The following is an 18,167-nucleotide window of genomic DNA, read 5'->3' on the forward strand; positions in this document are numbered from 1 at the left end:
ACCCGCACTAGTAGACAGCTGAAGCTCGTTGCTAGCTAGCTAGTGCGGCATGCGGTAGCCGGTAGGTGACGTGACGGCAAACAAAGCTTTTTGGGACCGTCGACAGTTGATTTTCATTTTTGCTATTCAATGTGTTATTATGAGGCACAAAATGTAAATTGTGAAACCGCTTATTTGGAGCCTTTCCTATTTGTCAATCGCCACATAGGTCTGTTACTTGTTACAAGTTATTAACCAGTTTCGAGATGTCTTTCTTGCTACGATGAAGCAATGTGAATGGCTGAATGGCTGAAAAAACATGCTTTTTTTCCCCCATGAAAAGTGATATTTTGGAGATGTGACAATTCTGCCTGACTGTAGCAATAAAAAATCTGATATGTGTTACTTTCATATACAGTACAGGGACTAAATCTAAATGTTTTTGAGTGCAAACTGTATGTCTACTTGGGGTTGCACTCAGTTGCAACTTGCCACCTTGTTTCGCTTGTACATTTAATTATTTTAGATATCGGTACATGACCAAAGCCAGGTGTGTTTTTCATACAAATATTTAATTTTAAATTACATTGCAAGTGAACTTCATAATTATTTTTTCCAAGTGCTACATTTCCATTTCACACAAATAACATAATTTCTAGCCCATTGCACAATAGTGAAGGATGACAGTGTAAGTGTAAACAGTACTTGCTCAACATCCTGCACATTCCATCTGACATTCTTTTAAGACACTCACTCATGCTTGTCATTTGAAAGATGAAGTGTAGAGACACTTGTAAACATTTATAAGCATACTGGATCACGGAGGTGGTTTCCTTGCCAACTCATTTTTTCACTACCAAGTGTTTTTTCCATCATGTTGGAATTCATTTTTGGCAAACTGAACAGATGATTTTTTTTGTTTAAAAAATATATAGATATTTACACTTTTCTACTAATTATTACAGTGCTACAATTTTGCGTGTTTTGGGGGGGTCCTAAAAAATACATGTCGATTAGGGAATTCCACACTGGGAATTCAGGCAGCTAAATAACTCCGCAAAATGTTCCCATCACATGCTAAATCGCAAACAAGGGAGCCGGGTGTAAACATGTAAATTATGGGGTGCAGACAGCTCAAGAGTGGTGTGTGAACTATACATTCCCACTTTGCGGGTAATATGACGCACTAGCTATGGGACAGTCTTTAGCACTTGGAAAGAGTTGCTGGTGAGAACTTGAGAGCTACGCAGAAGGAGTGAATAAAACCTTCTAATCATGTCAGCATAAGGCAATGTGGACATACTGTAACTGTAGCTTGGTGGCTGCTTACGGACAAGCAAGCATTGGCCAGTCATGGAATAACTGGTAAGACACCATGTAAGTTGGAATGCCTAATTAGCTCTTACATGTATATGCATAAGTAAAATAAGCATCAGACATAAAGCATTAATCCGCACTGAATCCACACAACAGCGATTCCAGGCCTGCTCTTTCACAACATATCTGTCATTGAGGTGGCTGATGGGGGGGAATGTGAGCTCATCGTGTGCTGCGCCGAGCCCCCGGGGTCTGAGCATGGCCATTACAGGCACACTATATGTGTCAGCTTGTCAACAAAATGGGTTGGAAGAACCACAGGGGTCCACTTGGGAGTCAGGTTGCTACATCTGCTCAAATCAGACAGAGTAGGTTGTGTCAATTGACTAAAACGGCAACAATGTAATAGAGAACCCCCACTATAGTGATTTGAGAAATATATATGAAACGGTACAAGCTTTAGGTATTAATGGACATATTAGAAATAAAACAATGGTATTTTTCTATGAAACAAATACAACTACAGTGGGGTCAGATGTACATTGCGCATGAATTATAAACTAGTCCAGTTTTAGTCACACATCTTAAAGAAATCACATCCATATTGACTCCAATTAATCCCACATTCTTTTCATTTAGATTTCTGTGCTGTCGGAATGCTCTCAGGCAGTGTGAGGTCATCCCGTCAAAGCAGTGCAAGGACCCCCTGCTGTCAGAACAAATGACCTGAATGGAAGCCCCACTGATGACTCAGGTCATCATTCAAAGTGCAATGGAGGGTCCCAACCTGCTTGGAGCAGAATTGTTGTGATGGGTTGGATGTGAACGTGTCGCCCACCAGTCCGCTAATTTAACTGCACAACCATTGATGAACCTGAGATTAACTGCACACTTTATGTTTTAGGCTCAACTACGAGGCAGGGTTTTCTATCAGCTGTGAAAGATAGATGTTTAAAAATGTTTTTTAGCAAATTCAGAGTAGGAAATCCCAAGAACAGTAAAGCTCTTCATTACAATCTAACTTGACCATTATTGTATTTCTAACTAAGGACTGAACGAATGAAGATGTTTTGGACTATAATGGGATGAACGTCGAGTCGTAGTAGATGAATCAATGAGTTCACGTAAAAGCATTTTCACGAAGAGACATTAAAACAAGCGTCATCGAGCATTATATACAGCACAGTACAGCAGACGTGCATTTTGTAAAAGGGCTGACTGGAAAATATGAAAAATAGAATTAGTTGACCTCAAGAGTTAAACGTTGACTAGTCGATGAATTGTTGAACCCCCATTCAATTGTATAAACTACATAAGATGCTATATTTTGTGCCCGAATACTATAGTCTATCATTATTCAAACATAAATAACAGATTAATGATTTGATTTGATTTATTGAACATATAAAAATTACAAAATATGGAAATAACAAATCAAAGAAAGAAAAGGATCATCAGTAGATGTCATAGTTCAAGACATGCTAAGTGCTGGAAAGGAGTAGGAAGAACAACAACAATTGATCTAGTCTTACCCAATATTACTCATGTCAATAGACTAGTAGGTTATTCATTTTTATAATTAAAATAAAAACAAACAAAACAATTTTATGTTCATGTTTATACCTATTTTATATATTTTTCTAACACTATACAGTAGTTTTAAACATCTTTTTGATCAGAGAGTGACTCACACTTTTTCAATTCTATTTCATAATTGTTCCAATAAATTAATAGATTTTACCAAAAGACACATTTGGTTTATGTTTGTTCTTATCTTGGATTTTTTTTTTTAAGTGACTTGTGCCCCTTAACTTAAAAAAGCAACCCACCCTGATCTCAAACAGGCTCTGAATACTGTGGCAAAGTTGGTTATTGTACGATTTGTACATTATTTGTGCTGTTTTGAGTTTGACTAAGTCATAGAATTTGAGAGTGTTTAATTTGATAAATAATGGATTGGTTGGTTCTATATATTTGGAACAGCTAAAAACTTGTATAGCTCATTTTTGTAGCTTGAAGATGGACTGAGTATTAGTTTTGTATGTACTACCCCATATCTTCACACAATAAGTCAGGTATGGCAATAATAATGAACAGTATAATGTGCATAATGATTCCTGATTTAGGAGAACCTTGGTTTATTAATAGGTTTAATTATTTTTCCACAGTACTCAGAAACTGCTCGAGATTTTCTCCTGAGCAATATAAAGTTGTGTCATCAGCAAATGGAACTAAAAAACAACAACTTTACAGACACAGCAGATATCATGAATATACAGTATGAATAATTTAGGGCCAAGCACAGACCCTTGGGGGACCCCGTGAGTTATTTTCAACTGATTTGATTTTACATTGTTAAACTGCACATACTGATTTATATCGTCTAGGTAACTTTGTATCCGTTTATGTGCCATACCTCTTATACCAAAGCTCTTCAGTTTTTCTATTAACATACGGTATTATGATGCACAATATCAAAAGCTTTAACAAAAGAAAAAAACCTCTATTAAAATCCATTTCTTCCACAAGCTCCATTATGGCCATAGAGGTGGATCTTTTTCCTCCACCTCCTATGAAATTAAGTAATAAAAGTAAAAAAACAGCTTTTTCAAGTTCCTTTACTGACAAATTGTAGTGCATAATGGCATCATACTAAATTACAATGAGAACAGACTCATGACGTAATGTAGTAAATACAATCTGACTCAGGAAAATCTATTAGATTATCTAAAGAGGCATTACCTCAGCTCTGAGACTCCCAGGGGAGAATTAGTCACATACTTTAACTTTACATAGAGCACTATATTAAATTAATACGACATGACAATAATGCACTGGGAAATGTATTCTGCATGTCAAGTTTCCTTTTAACCAATCCAACAATTATTTATGACGATAGCTACACATCTATACATTAATAAATACTCCTACTTTGGCATAATGTTGAATTGCTGACACGGGCAGAAAAGGCAGTGGAGCAACAACAGGCGACAGTAATGTTTCTACACGCCACTCTTAAGTGTGCTCTGTGTTTTTTAGTTATGCATGCGCCAATTGGACATCGCAGTGCGCATCTGGTTTTAATCGAGTGATGCAAAGAAAGCCAATTAGAGCTCGCACAGTGAGACATTATGATTCAGTCACAACATATTTGAGTAATAGTGTACAATGGGACAAAAAAAAAAAAATCCATACCTTGTCCAGCTTTGCCTCGATCTCCACCACGTCTGTCTCCACATCATCAATGCCGGCCCTAAGACAGGAATGAAAAAAAGTTACTGAAGTAATGACACACTTTTGAGTGTCCTAGAAATGCATTATAAGAACAAAAGTATTGGGACACCATGCCCAAAGGCAGGCAGTGAAAGTGGCTGGAAATGTGGGAGGTAAAACCTCAAAATATGTTTTCATTCATTCCAAATGTGCAGTGACGACTCCAGGATGAGAAGATCATATTTCATCATCATTTTTAGTCATATCTGCGGCAAATTAAGTTGCAGAATAAACACTGTAAAGCTGCCTGGCGACTGGGTTGTGTTAGCCAACGTGCAAGCGTTGACAGTATTTCATCCTTCCTGCGTAATAAGCTGCAACCAGACACCACACATCACGGTTGCACAGACTTGCGTATTAATCCCAATGATTAAGATTAGTGGTCATGGCCCAGCTGTAAAATCAATGAATGACCTCATCCATTTTATACGGATCCTTGTTTCAGTTTTCATAAACACAAAGGAAGCACAAACACGTAGGTTTTTATCATGGAAAAATGAACAATACCCATATTCTGACTTTTGTCTAATCGCACATAAAAACAAACATCACACAGAGGTCTCAAAACCAAAACATCAAAAAAGCATCAACATTATTCAAGATGTGAAATGCATTAGGGGTTATTTGAAATCAACAATGACAACATCAGCTGGAATTTATTTGAATTGGATCCAGCCAACGTCCAGCGTCACACCCTGCATGAGCTGCTGGAACAAGCCCCTCCAAACCTTCGAGGACGGTGATGACCTCACCATTAAATGGTAAACTCATCTGCAACTCTTTTACACCGGCCAACGCCCTCATTGCAGATCTTATTTGGATAGCTGGAAAAAGTTGAAAGCACTGGTTCTTAAACCTATGCAGATTCTTTCTCGAAAAATAAAATGTGTTTTTTTTTCTTCTTCCTCAAATTCAAAACTAGAGCTATCAACCTTAACAACAAGAAAGCGGGAATGCTCACTCCACCTCAGTGCACACAATTCCTTTCAGTTTCTGGACTTTTGAACAAAACGCTTGCCACAGAAAAAAACAAAGTGTCGATCCAATTTTCCTAAGAACAACACACTCCTGACACAGCAGGGTGAGCAAGTGTGTGGTCTGCACAGGAGGCGTGTTGTGTGTGTACGCAGATGTCTGTTGTTACACTTGACTACTGTTGCTGATATGCGCAGTCTACCGTTAAACCAAACATCATTTGCGGCTCTTCGCTCAAGCAGTGAATCAAACACATCCGCACGGTGTTCCCTATAGCTTGCAGCAAACACGCCGCATGTCAAACCCGCTATTCCTTGTGATGATTAAATCAAGTATCACACATACCGCACTGGCAATGAGATGCGCGCTGGAGGTGGCGGCCAACATCTTAACAATGAGGCCAATGCAGACATCCCGAAATGTGGTTTGTGTTCTGGCTCCAATGTAGCAGTTCAACACGTGTGTATCCACAAGCACATGGAATTGACAGTAAGTACACTTAGGAGGATGTCAGGCCTGCCAAGGTTAAGTACAGTATGAGCTTTCTGGACACAAACATTTTTTTGTAGAAACTTGATTTGGACGTAAAAAAACAACATGCGGTCGGGAGAGTCACCCTCCCCCACGCCGCGCTCTCGTCATTCACCAGACACATACAAGAGTTTCTGATCGTCCCTTTAGGAACGCTACGAGGCTTAACTTGCTTTCTTTACAGGCGTTTCACATTGATCGGCAGAGAGCCTGCCGCCATTCTACGTCACTACGCACTGAATGGGTTGCGATGTAAATAACAATGGCAAGATGTGAGGGTTCTGGCCTGATAATACACATTCACCATTCATGTGCCGTGGATGCTTCTCAAGTTGATAATGTTCTGAACTTTTTTTACCCCGGTAGTTTGCGATTTAGTGGTGCTAGGTCTGGGGCTTTTCTTAAGGTGGTGGTTGTTAGGCTGGCGGACGTTAGCTAGCTGTGTGGGCTAGCGAGTTCATCACTACTGAGCCAAATTGCATCTTAACTTTAAACTAAGGCTGTCAAATTTAAAGCTATAACTCCCAAGTTAAAGCTTTAACTCGACTCAAACCTTTAAAGCTTTAACTTTAACAGCACTACCTTAAACGGTAAGATATATGACTTACTAGCTATGGGGTGTATGCCACGGAAGAGGCGGGACTTCTGACTTCCGGGTTTCACACATCAGCTTTGTTTCCGGTTCTGGTTTGCGACGTGTGCCACGTCCCATTGCTTGCGCTTCTGCCTTTGTGCACCTCGGTTGCGCGTACCCCTGGACGGGTGCGAATGTGTAGTGTGTCTGTCTCAGTTGTCCGGCGGGAGCGCGCGGTTGAGGGAAGCAGGGGTGAGAGTGTTGGAACGGAAACGGCGCTGATGTGTGAAACCCGAAAGTCTGTGGCATTTACCCCATAGTGGCAAACTTAACAGCACAGAACACACTGGTGCATTCGGAAATTCATGGGAGCAGAGCGCACTTTGCTTCTCCAAAAATACGTACTCTCAGTATAGTGAGCAGACTTCAGAGCATCTTACCAAACGCACCCATATTTTTGTACTCTCAGATGAAGACTGGACATTTCGCTGCTCCATGAAGTGTTATTGTCCACCACTGGCAGCAAGTCTTAAGCCCTCTGTAAGATGCCAAAATTACTTTATTACTCGGCTAACATTAGCTAGCAGTGCTTTAGCGCTAGAAGCTAACGGGCTAACATTAGCTGAGCTGTTGTCTATAATAAAAAAGGCTCAGTATGTTTTAGGTTTACGGTGTTAAAACAAACCTAAAATGCTGGCTAGTTTACACAAAAGCTTCAAAACAATTAGGATTTTCTCATGTTCAAATTGCAAATGACAATGCAAATGCACGGGATATTACTAAGTGTGTACCAAATGTTTTGGCTAATTTAAAACACAAGTCAATCACAACACTTCAAACTCACACCTGTGGGTCCACTGTTGACATAATGCATGAGGAATAACCTAAACCTTCTGACAATGACGCAGCCGACCAGCCCAGTCCGAAGGGGGGGGATGGGCACATGCTTGTTGCCAGTGGTAACGTACAGTAGAGGGTCTAACATCATCGGCAATGGGGGAGGGGAGCTTCACGTGCCCTCGCGCCACGTGCACACTCATCAGACCCAACAACCCCATTCACAGTCTATTCTGGTCCTGCCACTCCGTGTGCGTACTCCTCCTGCATGACGCTTGCGCGGATATCTTCTTGCATCTCTTCACATTAGCGTACACACACATACACCAATGCACACACAGCATGTCTTGCAGTCCACACACCGAGTCTGCTGTGTCTTGCAGACTCGATGTGTCACACGACATCCCATCCACATCAGCATCGGTTCAAGGACTAGAGGGACAGGGGCAGCAGGAACAACAGGGCCTCTGATACCAGCCAAGTTCGGGCCCGGCGGCAAAAATACTCACATGCAACAGGACATCAGCCATGAATCCATGAGATGAAATGGTTTGTGTCTGTTACACGTCGACTGACTCGATGCATGTGACTATGCTGAATAGAGTGGGCCGGTAAAAGAAATATTAGTCACAACAGAAATGCAGCATTTACTGTACATCTGGCCGAAAATACAAGCACAGTAGTGTATATGCACATATTTGTTTATTGATACGTCGCTCACTGTATTTCCAACAGTTGAATGTTTAATCCCTGCATTTTTTTAAATCTGTCAGTATTTGTCATCTGACTCAGCAGATCAAGATATGAAGGGCATTGGGGAATGACCTTTTTTTTTTTTTTTTTTTTTTTTTTTTTTACAGACATCAGGTGGATGGAGAGCAACTGTATTAGGCCTGGGCAACTAACAAAAAAAAAAACTTAAAAAAAATCTTTCTAATCAAATAATTTCTGAATATTTTTTCGCAAACCTTTTTCGTGGAAGATGCCCATTGGAGGGTTCTCAGTATTTGTCAAGAATTTCGGGGGTTTACAAAAAACTTTTTTTTTTGCCTTCCCCCCACAGTTTTTTCTATATTTAAAATGGCATTTTTGTCATACATCTTGTTTGGAAGTGTGTGGTCCTACGTGGCACCCCAGTAGCGCTGATGAAAATTTAACATAAAAATATATGTTTTAAATGTTTCTACCTCCATCATTTAAGTTACTCATCCCGGGTGTATATGTTTATGCACCAAGTGATCTGAAATAAATTTGGATAGATTACTGCCAGGCTGGTTTAAATGATGAATAACAAACAAAAATAAAATGCTTTAGCTGAACATTTACAAGCAGTTGTTAGAATATTTTTATTTTCATGAAGTGCCATTTTTAAGGATTTAATTAAAAATCAGGAATCATGTGTTGGTCCACAGTCGAAGACTCTTCCATAAAAAAAAAAACAACCCCAAAGAAACACGCATGAACGCACACACACCCACGGTACATCCTCATTTATAATTACACACTTTCATCCTCCACCCACAAGTTCAGACTGTCACAGCACACACGTCAAAATATCCCCTTCTCGGAATTCCAAGTAGGGAGGCAACCATAGCAACCGTTCATTGACCCAAATCACCATGGCAACAGGCATCAGCATTACTAACGTTGTTGTTGTTTTTTTAACTGACCAATTTCCTCTTTGTCTGGCCCGATTGTACTTCGGCATCTCCCCGCCACTCCCTATAGCTGACATTTACATTCATGTATTGTACCGAATGTGTGTCTTAATAGGAGCTTCAGAATCGCTCATCTGTAGCCTAATTGCTTTTGTTTTCTGACGGTGAGAGCAGGTGTTTTTTAGGGTAGAGAAAGTAACACGATGCCATCCCTCATTTCTTTGTTCTGCCAAAATTGTGAAGCTCCTTAAAGACAGTCGGCCATATTAAATTATTCAATTTCTAAAACACATTTTGCAATTCTTGGTGTGTGCATCTTGCAGTTTTGTAATTGCTTTGGCTGCTGACGCAGAGTGTGCGAGTGTGTGTAGCAGATGACAATGAAACAGAACAGGAAACTCATTTGTGCATTTAATTGCGCGATTTGTGAGGTCAGTGCACAATCACCACACCATTAAAGAGCACACAAACGAGCTCAGTCTCCATCAAAAGGGCCTTCAATAAAGGATCCTCACATTTGAAACACACAGCCGCCCTGACTCGCTGCCTTTTGACACCAATAGCGAGTTAAGGCAAACACTGGTATCTTATGCGAGGCTTACAAAGATGCCTTCACTGGCCCCCAACCTCTCCTTCATTCACACAACAAGAATCACACTCTTTCCATGAAAAAACATTTAACTGTTCCGACAGCTGGGGACGACACGTGTGTCATGTGGTCTGAATACAAGTCATGGGTTAAACTGATGAACATATTTTACTGATGTATTGGAACCTCGAAAGTCATTGCATTTTATATATTGCTTATCCTGATCATGGTGATCTGAAGCCAATCTGGGTTGGGCAATAAATCAAATGAATTCAATGAATCGTCATTTTAAAAAATCGAATTGTTGAAGATGAGCTAAATGGGGAAATCGAAGTGCATATAAATAAATACACTTTTGTCTTCTTTGGGATTATTAAAAGAAAGGATTTTATTTAGTTATTATATCCAAACATTACTGTGAGTTGTAATTTTGCACAAAGGGCAGAATTCTGGACGGCTGGTTTACAAGATGTGTTTACAAGACGTACTAACTACTTAATTGTGGCATTTAGGCAAGTTATGCACAAGATATGAATAGCTATTTTTTGCACAAATTCTGAATGTTGAGTTTACGTTAAAATGTATTTTAAATTTGAACATTTTGCACATGATTTATTTTTGAATACATTTGTTGGGCTTATTACTTTGATTAAAATCAATTAAAATCGTAATCGTCCAAATCGAAATAAAAATCGAGATTTTTATTTTTGGGCCATATCGCCCAGACCTAGAGTAAAGTGAAGCGTTCAACTTCTGCATGCTCAACACAATTTTTCACCATCATTCAAAAACACCCCCCGATATTTCACACTTTCAATACAGTTTTCTCACGGGTGCAAGCATATCAGTTTGAAATGTTCATAGACGCCTCCAACCAACAACCTTTGTCTGCCTGCTATATTTTATGTTGACGCACTATTTGTTCAGCCATTATATGTGTTAAAAAAAATATTTAAATGACCTGATCTGCCAGATGAAAAATATTTGAATCATAGTTTCACTGACAATCGTTTATGACATTTGAAGCTAACGTACTAATGTAAACATATATAAACTGCCACTGAGTAATTTATGAACGCTTTTAATGATGCAGTGACATGACTGAACAAAGAATTACCGCAAAAAGTGTAAGTGAGAAGATGGTTCCTCTGCTGTTCCCGGTTGCACTTTCTATGAACTCAATGCATGTATAAATATTTCTGGCAGAGAACATCGGGATGTGGAAATGCCATTATATCATTCCAGAGAACAGGCCAGCAGGAAGTGTGTTGGAAGGCCTCAGAGCATGAAGCAGGCAGAGATGATCCTTCTCAAAGATATTCTGACGGCGTCACAAGCCAGGTGGCACTGGATGTTTGTTGGAAAGTGCAACATTTGCTCGCTGTGTTGTGCCAAGACAGGACGGCAAAGATTTAACCAGGGAAAAGTCTGACGTGGCTGCTATTATCCGTGCTGTCAACATGCGAGTCCGAAAAAGACACCAGGGAGTCATGAAATAACACTAAAAATGATCTGCACAACAAAACTCTCCAAAATGCATTCAAGCATGCGTCCTTCACTTCCAGATGCTTCCCAAATGTGTGCTAACGGAATAATATAGTCAGTTTATGTTGAAATAACAACATCAATAACGTTTTGAGGGGTCATGGGAAACCAACGTGTCATACTTTAGTGAACTATATTACTGGTGGACCAGCTAGGACACTGCTCATGTTGCATTAGCGTTAGCATCATCTGTGCTAACCGTACCTTGACTCACACCAAAACAAACAAATGTGTATGGGTCATTGACAGATAGGAATTTTACCAGACCCAGCACAGTTAATTCATTATAAATAAATAAAAACATTAAATATGTATTCTTTATTATTATTTACTATTAACTACAATTTATGACATCTACATGAGGCTAACCATTAGCTATCTAAACAAAACGAGCTAGCTAGCCCCACAAGTATAATTATAATGAAAATATATATTTGTTGGACAAAGTTAATATTAATAATGTTTTTCAAGTCATATGACCAAATATGACCACTACATACCAGTTGCTAAAAGTAACTTTTCTACATATTTGTGACAGTACAAACCTGATAGTCAGTCACATGTGTTCTTGATAAAAAAAAAATATATATATAAAAACTTATATTTAAATTTATATTCAAAATGAAAGTCCAAAATTTGTTTTTCTTTTTGGTCGCACCACATGATAATTCATAAAATGGGCATCATCGGACAAACTTAACCGCCAGTGACCTTTACAAAAATCAACGAGTCAATTGTTTCTTTTGAATTTCGTGGAATTTTTCTGATTTACTGTTTTACTATTTTAAATTAAACCCAAGTTAAGCCACAAGCAGTCTTCAATTTTCTGGCAAAAGAAGCAATTGTGCTGACAGTAGCACCAAAACAGAAGTGTAGAGCTTTTATTTTTTTACTATCACTTATTTTGCCCGTCGCCAATCACAAAGCTGCATTGCCTGAAGTCTTTCAGTCTGTTGTTCTATTGTGCTGCTCCCCTTATTCTTGAGCACAGCCTAGCATCTCATGTTTAATGCAAATCCATCCATTTTCTATACCGCTTGTTTGTATTGACTTTGGGCAAGAGGCAGGGTACGCTCTGTACTGGTCGCCTGTCATATGCAGGGAACAGCAAGACTAACAACTACAGTATTTACACTCACAAAAAAAAAAGGGGACAATTGAGACTCCTCAACGACTCTAAAACACATTTTCTTATAATATGTACACTATTCTTACTCATTCTAACTCATCTGCGACCTTGATGACAAGTGTTATACAAAATGGATGGTTAATATTGATACAAATAAAATAAAGATGAATGTAAAATGTCCCCATGGTATACCAATGACATTTTGTCAAATTCCCATTGCTACTTTCAACCAGTTTTGATGTCGCAGCTGTGGCCCGGGCGGAGCGGAAACTTCTGACGTTGAACCACAACGTGCTCAAGGGCTTGATCATGTTGGGTCACGCTGCACTCACACACCCAGAGGAATGTGCACTTACATCCTCGCTCACCACATACTGTGAACGACTGCCCACGTCTCTCTTCGGGAGAAAGCTGAAGAACGAATGATGCTATGACTGCGACTCCGATAGACCAAAGTCAAAACACAGAGATCTTTAGCAAGACCCTGAGCGCATTGAAGAAAGTTATTTTTCTTAGCGGGTGTGTGACAATTTGCTAAACCTTCGTTTTGATTTGAGGAAATAGACGTAGGGTTCCTGTAGGATGATGGGACTCAACACAACAGGAAGTAAAAAATAAAAATAAAAAAAAGCTGGGTGGCGATACCTTTAGATACTTAGCCTATCTGAGCAAGCCATCTTATATATAATTAATTAGTCATCATTAATCATGCGATAAAGCGAAATGGAGTGCATCACTTGACTGCAGGCATTAGAGGTGCTGCTGATTCAGCACAAGCAATTGACGGTCAAGCATGACATCAGCCACGGCAAGCTGAGTTGAATAAATAATCATTCATAACGTGATGGGAAAGAATTTTGAAGCTATCTCCACTGTTGGCATCTGAGATAAAAAATAAAAAAAACACACACACTTCAAGAAATGTAGCACAAATGTTTTCAAAATCTTCAAATACAACTAATATACAAAAAAAGCTGTCTAATGGAGTACAGTACTTGAGAAAATGTAGTCAAACACAAGCCGAATGTCAAATCGCCACCTCTTTTAACCTTCACTGAGCCCCCTGCGGCTACTGAGCATCCGCCCAAATGCACATTGACGCAGGCGGCATGAGAATCGAAGACGAAGGAGAAGACCCCCTGTGGCGTATACTGTAAGCTCCCGTTCCCAGCAATAATTCACTTCTGTGCTCTTAGCGTCCATCCCGCCTACAGCCAGCTGACGGCCTCTTATTGCAAGAGCCGTGGGCTGTGTTTAGCTGGGATGGAACCTCACAGGAAGGCAAGTTCAGACACAAGAAGTCAAATCAAACCAGGAGCCTGTAACAACATTAAGATTTTGTAATCAATAATTGCTTCTTTCAATGAATGGGAAATAAACAAGGCTCTCAAGTGCTAAGTATAGTGAATGGCCACATCATTAGGTACACCTTCACAGTCTAATGAGACTTAATACTTGGACTGTATATGTATACGTTTAAGATCATATTAATGCTCAGTTGTGATGATCTTTATTGTTGATGTTATAGTTTACACAGTGATGTAAAACTTCAATGTTTGTTTTTCCTATGTGGGGACACAGTGCTGTGTATTTTTCTCTATATTAGATTAATTTCTTTGTGGCACACGAAATGTTCACACCACAGTGTTGACGCCAATTTGATGACTAAGCCGTCGCTGCATTACACTCCCACGCGCCTTCAGCAAAAAGCCAGAAAGAGAAATTATAGAATCCCGACAGCAGCACAGAGTTGCCTGTAAAAAAGAAGAAGAAGAAGAAAACGAAAACGTCACAGTTGTCAGTTGAATAACTGAGTGGCGGTGATCAAGTGCAGGAGTTTGGATTCAAGCCACCACTGGAAAGCATCTGTTCATACTCATATTGCTAACATACAGGAAGTACAGCGTTCCCATTTTACACAACTGTCTACAGGGACAATAAAAGGAATCACCAAATCGTAATCCCACTTCGTTGCTAAAACATCAGAACACGTTTGTGTGCAATGTACATTAAAATGTCAAGTTGATTACAAGGAGTCACTGTCACTTTAACAATGTCCACTTAAAAAATAGGCAAACCTTCTGTTTTATGTTAGGACTGTGACTGTCATATACCTTTAGAATTAAGTATTCTACCAATTATCTCACAATTATTTGCGTAATCGGATACAAATTTACTTCATTCTTCAGTTATCAAACACAATTACATGTGCGGGAGTTGCAGGTATCATTTTGTTTACTTGGGATTGCCAGCCTCACATTCCACTATGGGGTATATGCCACGGAGGAGGCGGGACTTCCGACTTCCTGGTTTTCACACATCAGCTTTGTTTCCGTTTCTTGTTTGCGACGTGTCGGCCGCGTCCCAGTTCTTGCGCTTACGCCTTTGTGCCCCTCGGTTGTGCGTTCCCGTCGCGGGTGTGAGTGTTGGAAACCACGCTGATGTGTGAAACCCGGAAGTCGGAAGTCCGTGGCATCTACCCCATAGTATGAGTGACTTTTGAGTGTGTATGACTTTTGTAGAGTTGGCTAGCTCTTAATTTGCTAATTTGTTAGCTCGTCAGCATGTTGAGCGACTCAGCATAAGTTGTGGCCATCGGCAGCTCGTGAATGCTTTGTTAAATAAAGAGATTGAAAGTGCTGTGTCTGTTTTAAATGACTTGCAGGGGCATTTTAATACATTTCTAACTAGCAATGGTTGGCAAAAGCAACTTGGCTAACCTCGATGTTACCTTCTGGGTTGGTGATTGTAGACATGCAGTTGTGGTACAAATTGCACTTTTATCTTCTTTTAAGAGTGAAATGATCCCAAAGTTTGGACGTTTGTGTTTTAGAGATGCTTTCCTCCGGTTATGCCGCTATCATTCAAACTTATTTCTTCACTTTATTGGTCCGTGAGAAAAAAAATGAAGCCTGCGAAGCTTTGAGGCAGAGATTTTGCTTCAAACTTTTTTGTAATGAAATTATTGTAGCAGTTATTCAAATTGTCATTGCAGCCCTATATTAGCGACTGTCATAGTAATCGATTTATTGATTGTTACAAATTTTATTTATTATTATTTTTATTATTCTGGGTCGAATTGTTTTTTGACTACTATAGCCACACAGACGTCCACTACGTTCAAACTCTGAGCAACACTATCTTATAAAATGTAGAGAGAGAGAAAAGAAAACATAAACAGAAATTTGGGGGGGGGGGGGGGGTTATTCACTGCATTCAATTTGTTTTAAATTTGTCACCGACCATTCTAATAGGTAACTGCATATTCTACTTGGCTTCAGTATTATAGCTGTAAAATTCTGGCCAATCCTTTACTTAAGCTTAGTTTTGAGCGTGTCGTATGACTTGCTGGTACCATGTGCAAAATGTGAATGAAAATGGGAGCAGCGGCTTCAATGGATGGTTTATTCATGACAAAACTGAGGTTAAAGCAGAAATGACGCATATCTTCTTACATTAAAACAGTTTATTTGATGAATCTATTGAAGGGGCCACCTGATAAATGTTTTGCTGATAGTTCCGTAAAACATATGCTACATACACAACTCCTTATCTTGTGAGTGTGTCGTGAGGAAGGAAATGGAATCTGCTGAAGGGGCCACACAGAATGGCTGCACAGATCTTACAAAGCACACAAATCTAGTCTGACATAAACATTTACACTAAAACAGCAGTTTGCAGTGACTATTAGAATGGAGGACGTTCCATTTCAGTTGGCCCGATTTGCCCATTTATCCCGAGCAAAGTACTTCCCGTGACACTGAGGATAAGGTTACCAGTTGTTTAGAAGATAATTTTACAGTTCAAGACAAAGAACAGAGTTTCACTTCTAGTACACAACTTTAGGTGTATTTCTTTTTCAGAATGCCACCACTAGTCATTAACACACTATAAGAATTAGGACACCTGACCATTACTCATATCATCATCATCATCCAGAAGATACTGTACGTACATCTGTTCTTGTTTATTCCCAAAGGTGTTTTATGGTGTTGAGGTCAGGTCTCATAAATTCTTTCCCACCAGACCAACATTCAACCATGCGTTTATGGACCATGTGACAAAAACGGTCTTCCCTAAATTGGCCCCAACAAAGGTCAAAAGCACAAAAATTGCCCAGACATCTTAAATCAGTACAACTATGCATGATGCAGTGTTGCGAGACACAATTTGATGGGAAGGTCAGGAGGTTGACAGAATGAAGCGACAGGTTTACAAGACAATTGGGGTGGTCCGAGACCAAAAGAATGCAGGACTGCGAGTTGCAGTTTGGAACATATGCATGGAATGTGTCATGATACAGTCAAGGGGCATATATACAGTACATTCAGGCTGTACAGTCCCACTTTTAACACTGAGAAGGTTATTTATCAACAGCACAGAATCTGGATTATTGATTTTAAGGTTGCGTCGAGTTCAATCTTCTACTTTTTTGACAAGGAAATAATAGGCATGAATGGAAAATGGGTGGTCATTGAATAGCATTATGAATAGTTACTTTTTATTTTTAGAAATTACGCAGTTGGACTGGCTCATTGTGAGATGTGCAGGATCCATTTGTAACATCAAAACCCAAAACCAACAAAAGTATCCACATATCATTCCCAAAAAAAAGGGTTCAAACAGTTAGGGGATTATCGTGCATGTAACATATGAATCATCTTACATATGGCATCGATCGCGACAACATTTTCAAATCATGTTTGCCCTCAAAGCCTTGAAAATCCTCTGTGTTGGCGCACAATTTGCTGTCTGTTCTTGTTCAGACGGAGTGGATCAGCTGTTCTAACAGATGGCACCATAAATGGACCAAACAACATTCCAACTATTTATTTTAATTGCCGCAAACAGCACGTGGTGGAATCTTGAAATTGTGTTGTTGACCAGAGCAAGTTGCAATACAAAAAAGAATAGAGGGTAACATTCCTTCAGATTAAACAACTGCAAGCTATGTGATCAAATAAACTAATGAGCGTTTGACTAATTTCTTCTTGTACAAGTTGATGCAATTACTTTCCCAGGTGTGAGATACAATGAGTGTAACTGCCGGTTCACAGCACGAGCTTAAGTTACGGTTGCACTTGTTGCTCTTTGGTCCAAAGTCAACTTCCAGTGGCAGTTACCGTGAAATTTGTGCTTGTTTCACAAAGACATGAATCTTAATCTTCTTCCTCTGTGGCCAACATCTCTCCTACACAACCTTCTGGTTCATCCAGCTACATTTGGCTAGTCCAATGGGATATGCACATTCACTCATTGGCTTTCCCGCCATGACTCTGCACGCACATACCAATGCAACAGTATACTGTAATACTTCCTTGTCGGTCTCAAGACAAACTGTCCATTACTGATCAGTGAGTGGGCCTCAGCTGTTCTGATTTCCCCACTTGGATAGGATTGGCAATCCATCCAACAAATGGAAAGAAGCCCCCTCTCCAAGCCCATATGAACAAGTGCAAGTGTGTCACATGGGGGGACGGGGGGTTCAGGGGGTTATGGATCCAAGAAAGTGTGGGACTGCTGACACGGCATATGGGAATGTTTTCATTTGGTTACAAGGAATTCCGCAAGTGCAAGTTGGAGAATGTAGTAAAAGGGTCCGCGACAAGGGAATCCATCCGTTTCTGAGAGCAAAATCAGCGCTTGTATTCTTTTAGAAGATTGGATTGTCAAGCACTCGTGTGGTTTCGGCGCCACAATGTTTTTGGGTCGGTGAGGGTCAAGGCCGGTGCGAAGCATCATCAAAGATGACACACCAAC

The 18,167-nt window shown here is 39.8% G+C and overlaps 1 protein-coding gene across 4 annotated transcripts in view; it reads right to left on the minus strand.

Annotated features, from left to right (window-relative positions):
* LOC147167011 (arf-GAP with coiled-coil, ANK repeat and PH domain-containing protein 3-like) overlaps positions 1 to 18,167 on the minus strand; it is a 58,936-nt gene that overhangs the window by 27,393 nt on the left and 13,376 nt on the right. For all 4 annotated transcript variants that reach the window (XM_086086455.1, XM_086086456.1, XM_086086454.1 and 1 more), the window contains exon 3: positions 4,492 to 4,549. In XM_086086455.1, coding sequence (XP_085942581.1) covers positions 4,492 to 4,549 — 58 coding nt within the window. The remainder of the gene's footprint in view (positions 1 to 4,491; positions 4,550 to 18,167) is intronic.

Source organism: Leptonotus elevatus, chromosome 10, assembly GCF_054856555.1.
Source record: "Leptonotus elevatus isolate MCC_2025b chromosome 10, RoL_Lele_1.0, whole genome shotgun sequence".
In the NCBI taxonomy this organism is placed as follows: Eukaryota; Metazoa; Chordata; class Actinopteri; order Syngnathiformes; family Syngnathidae; genus Leptonotus; species Leptonotus elevatus.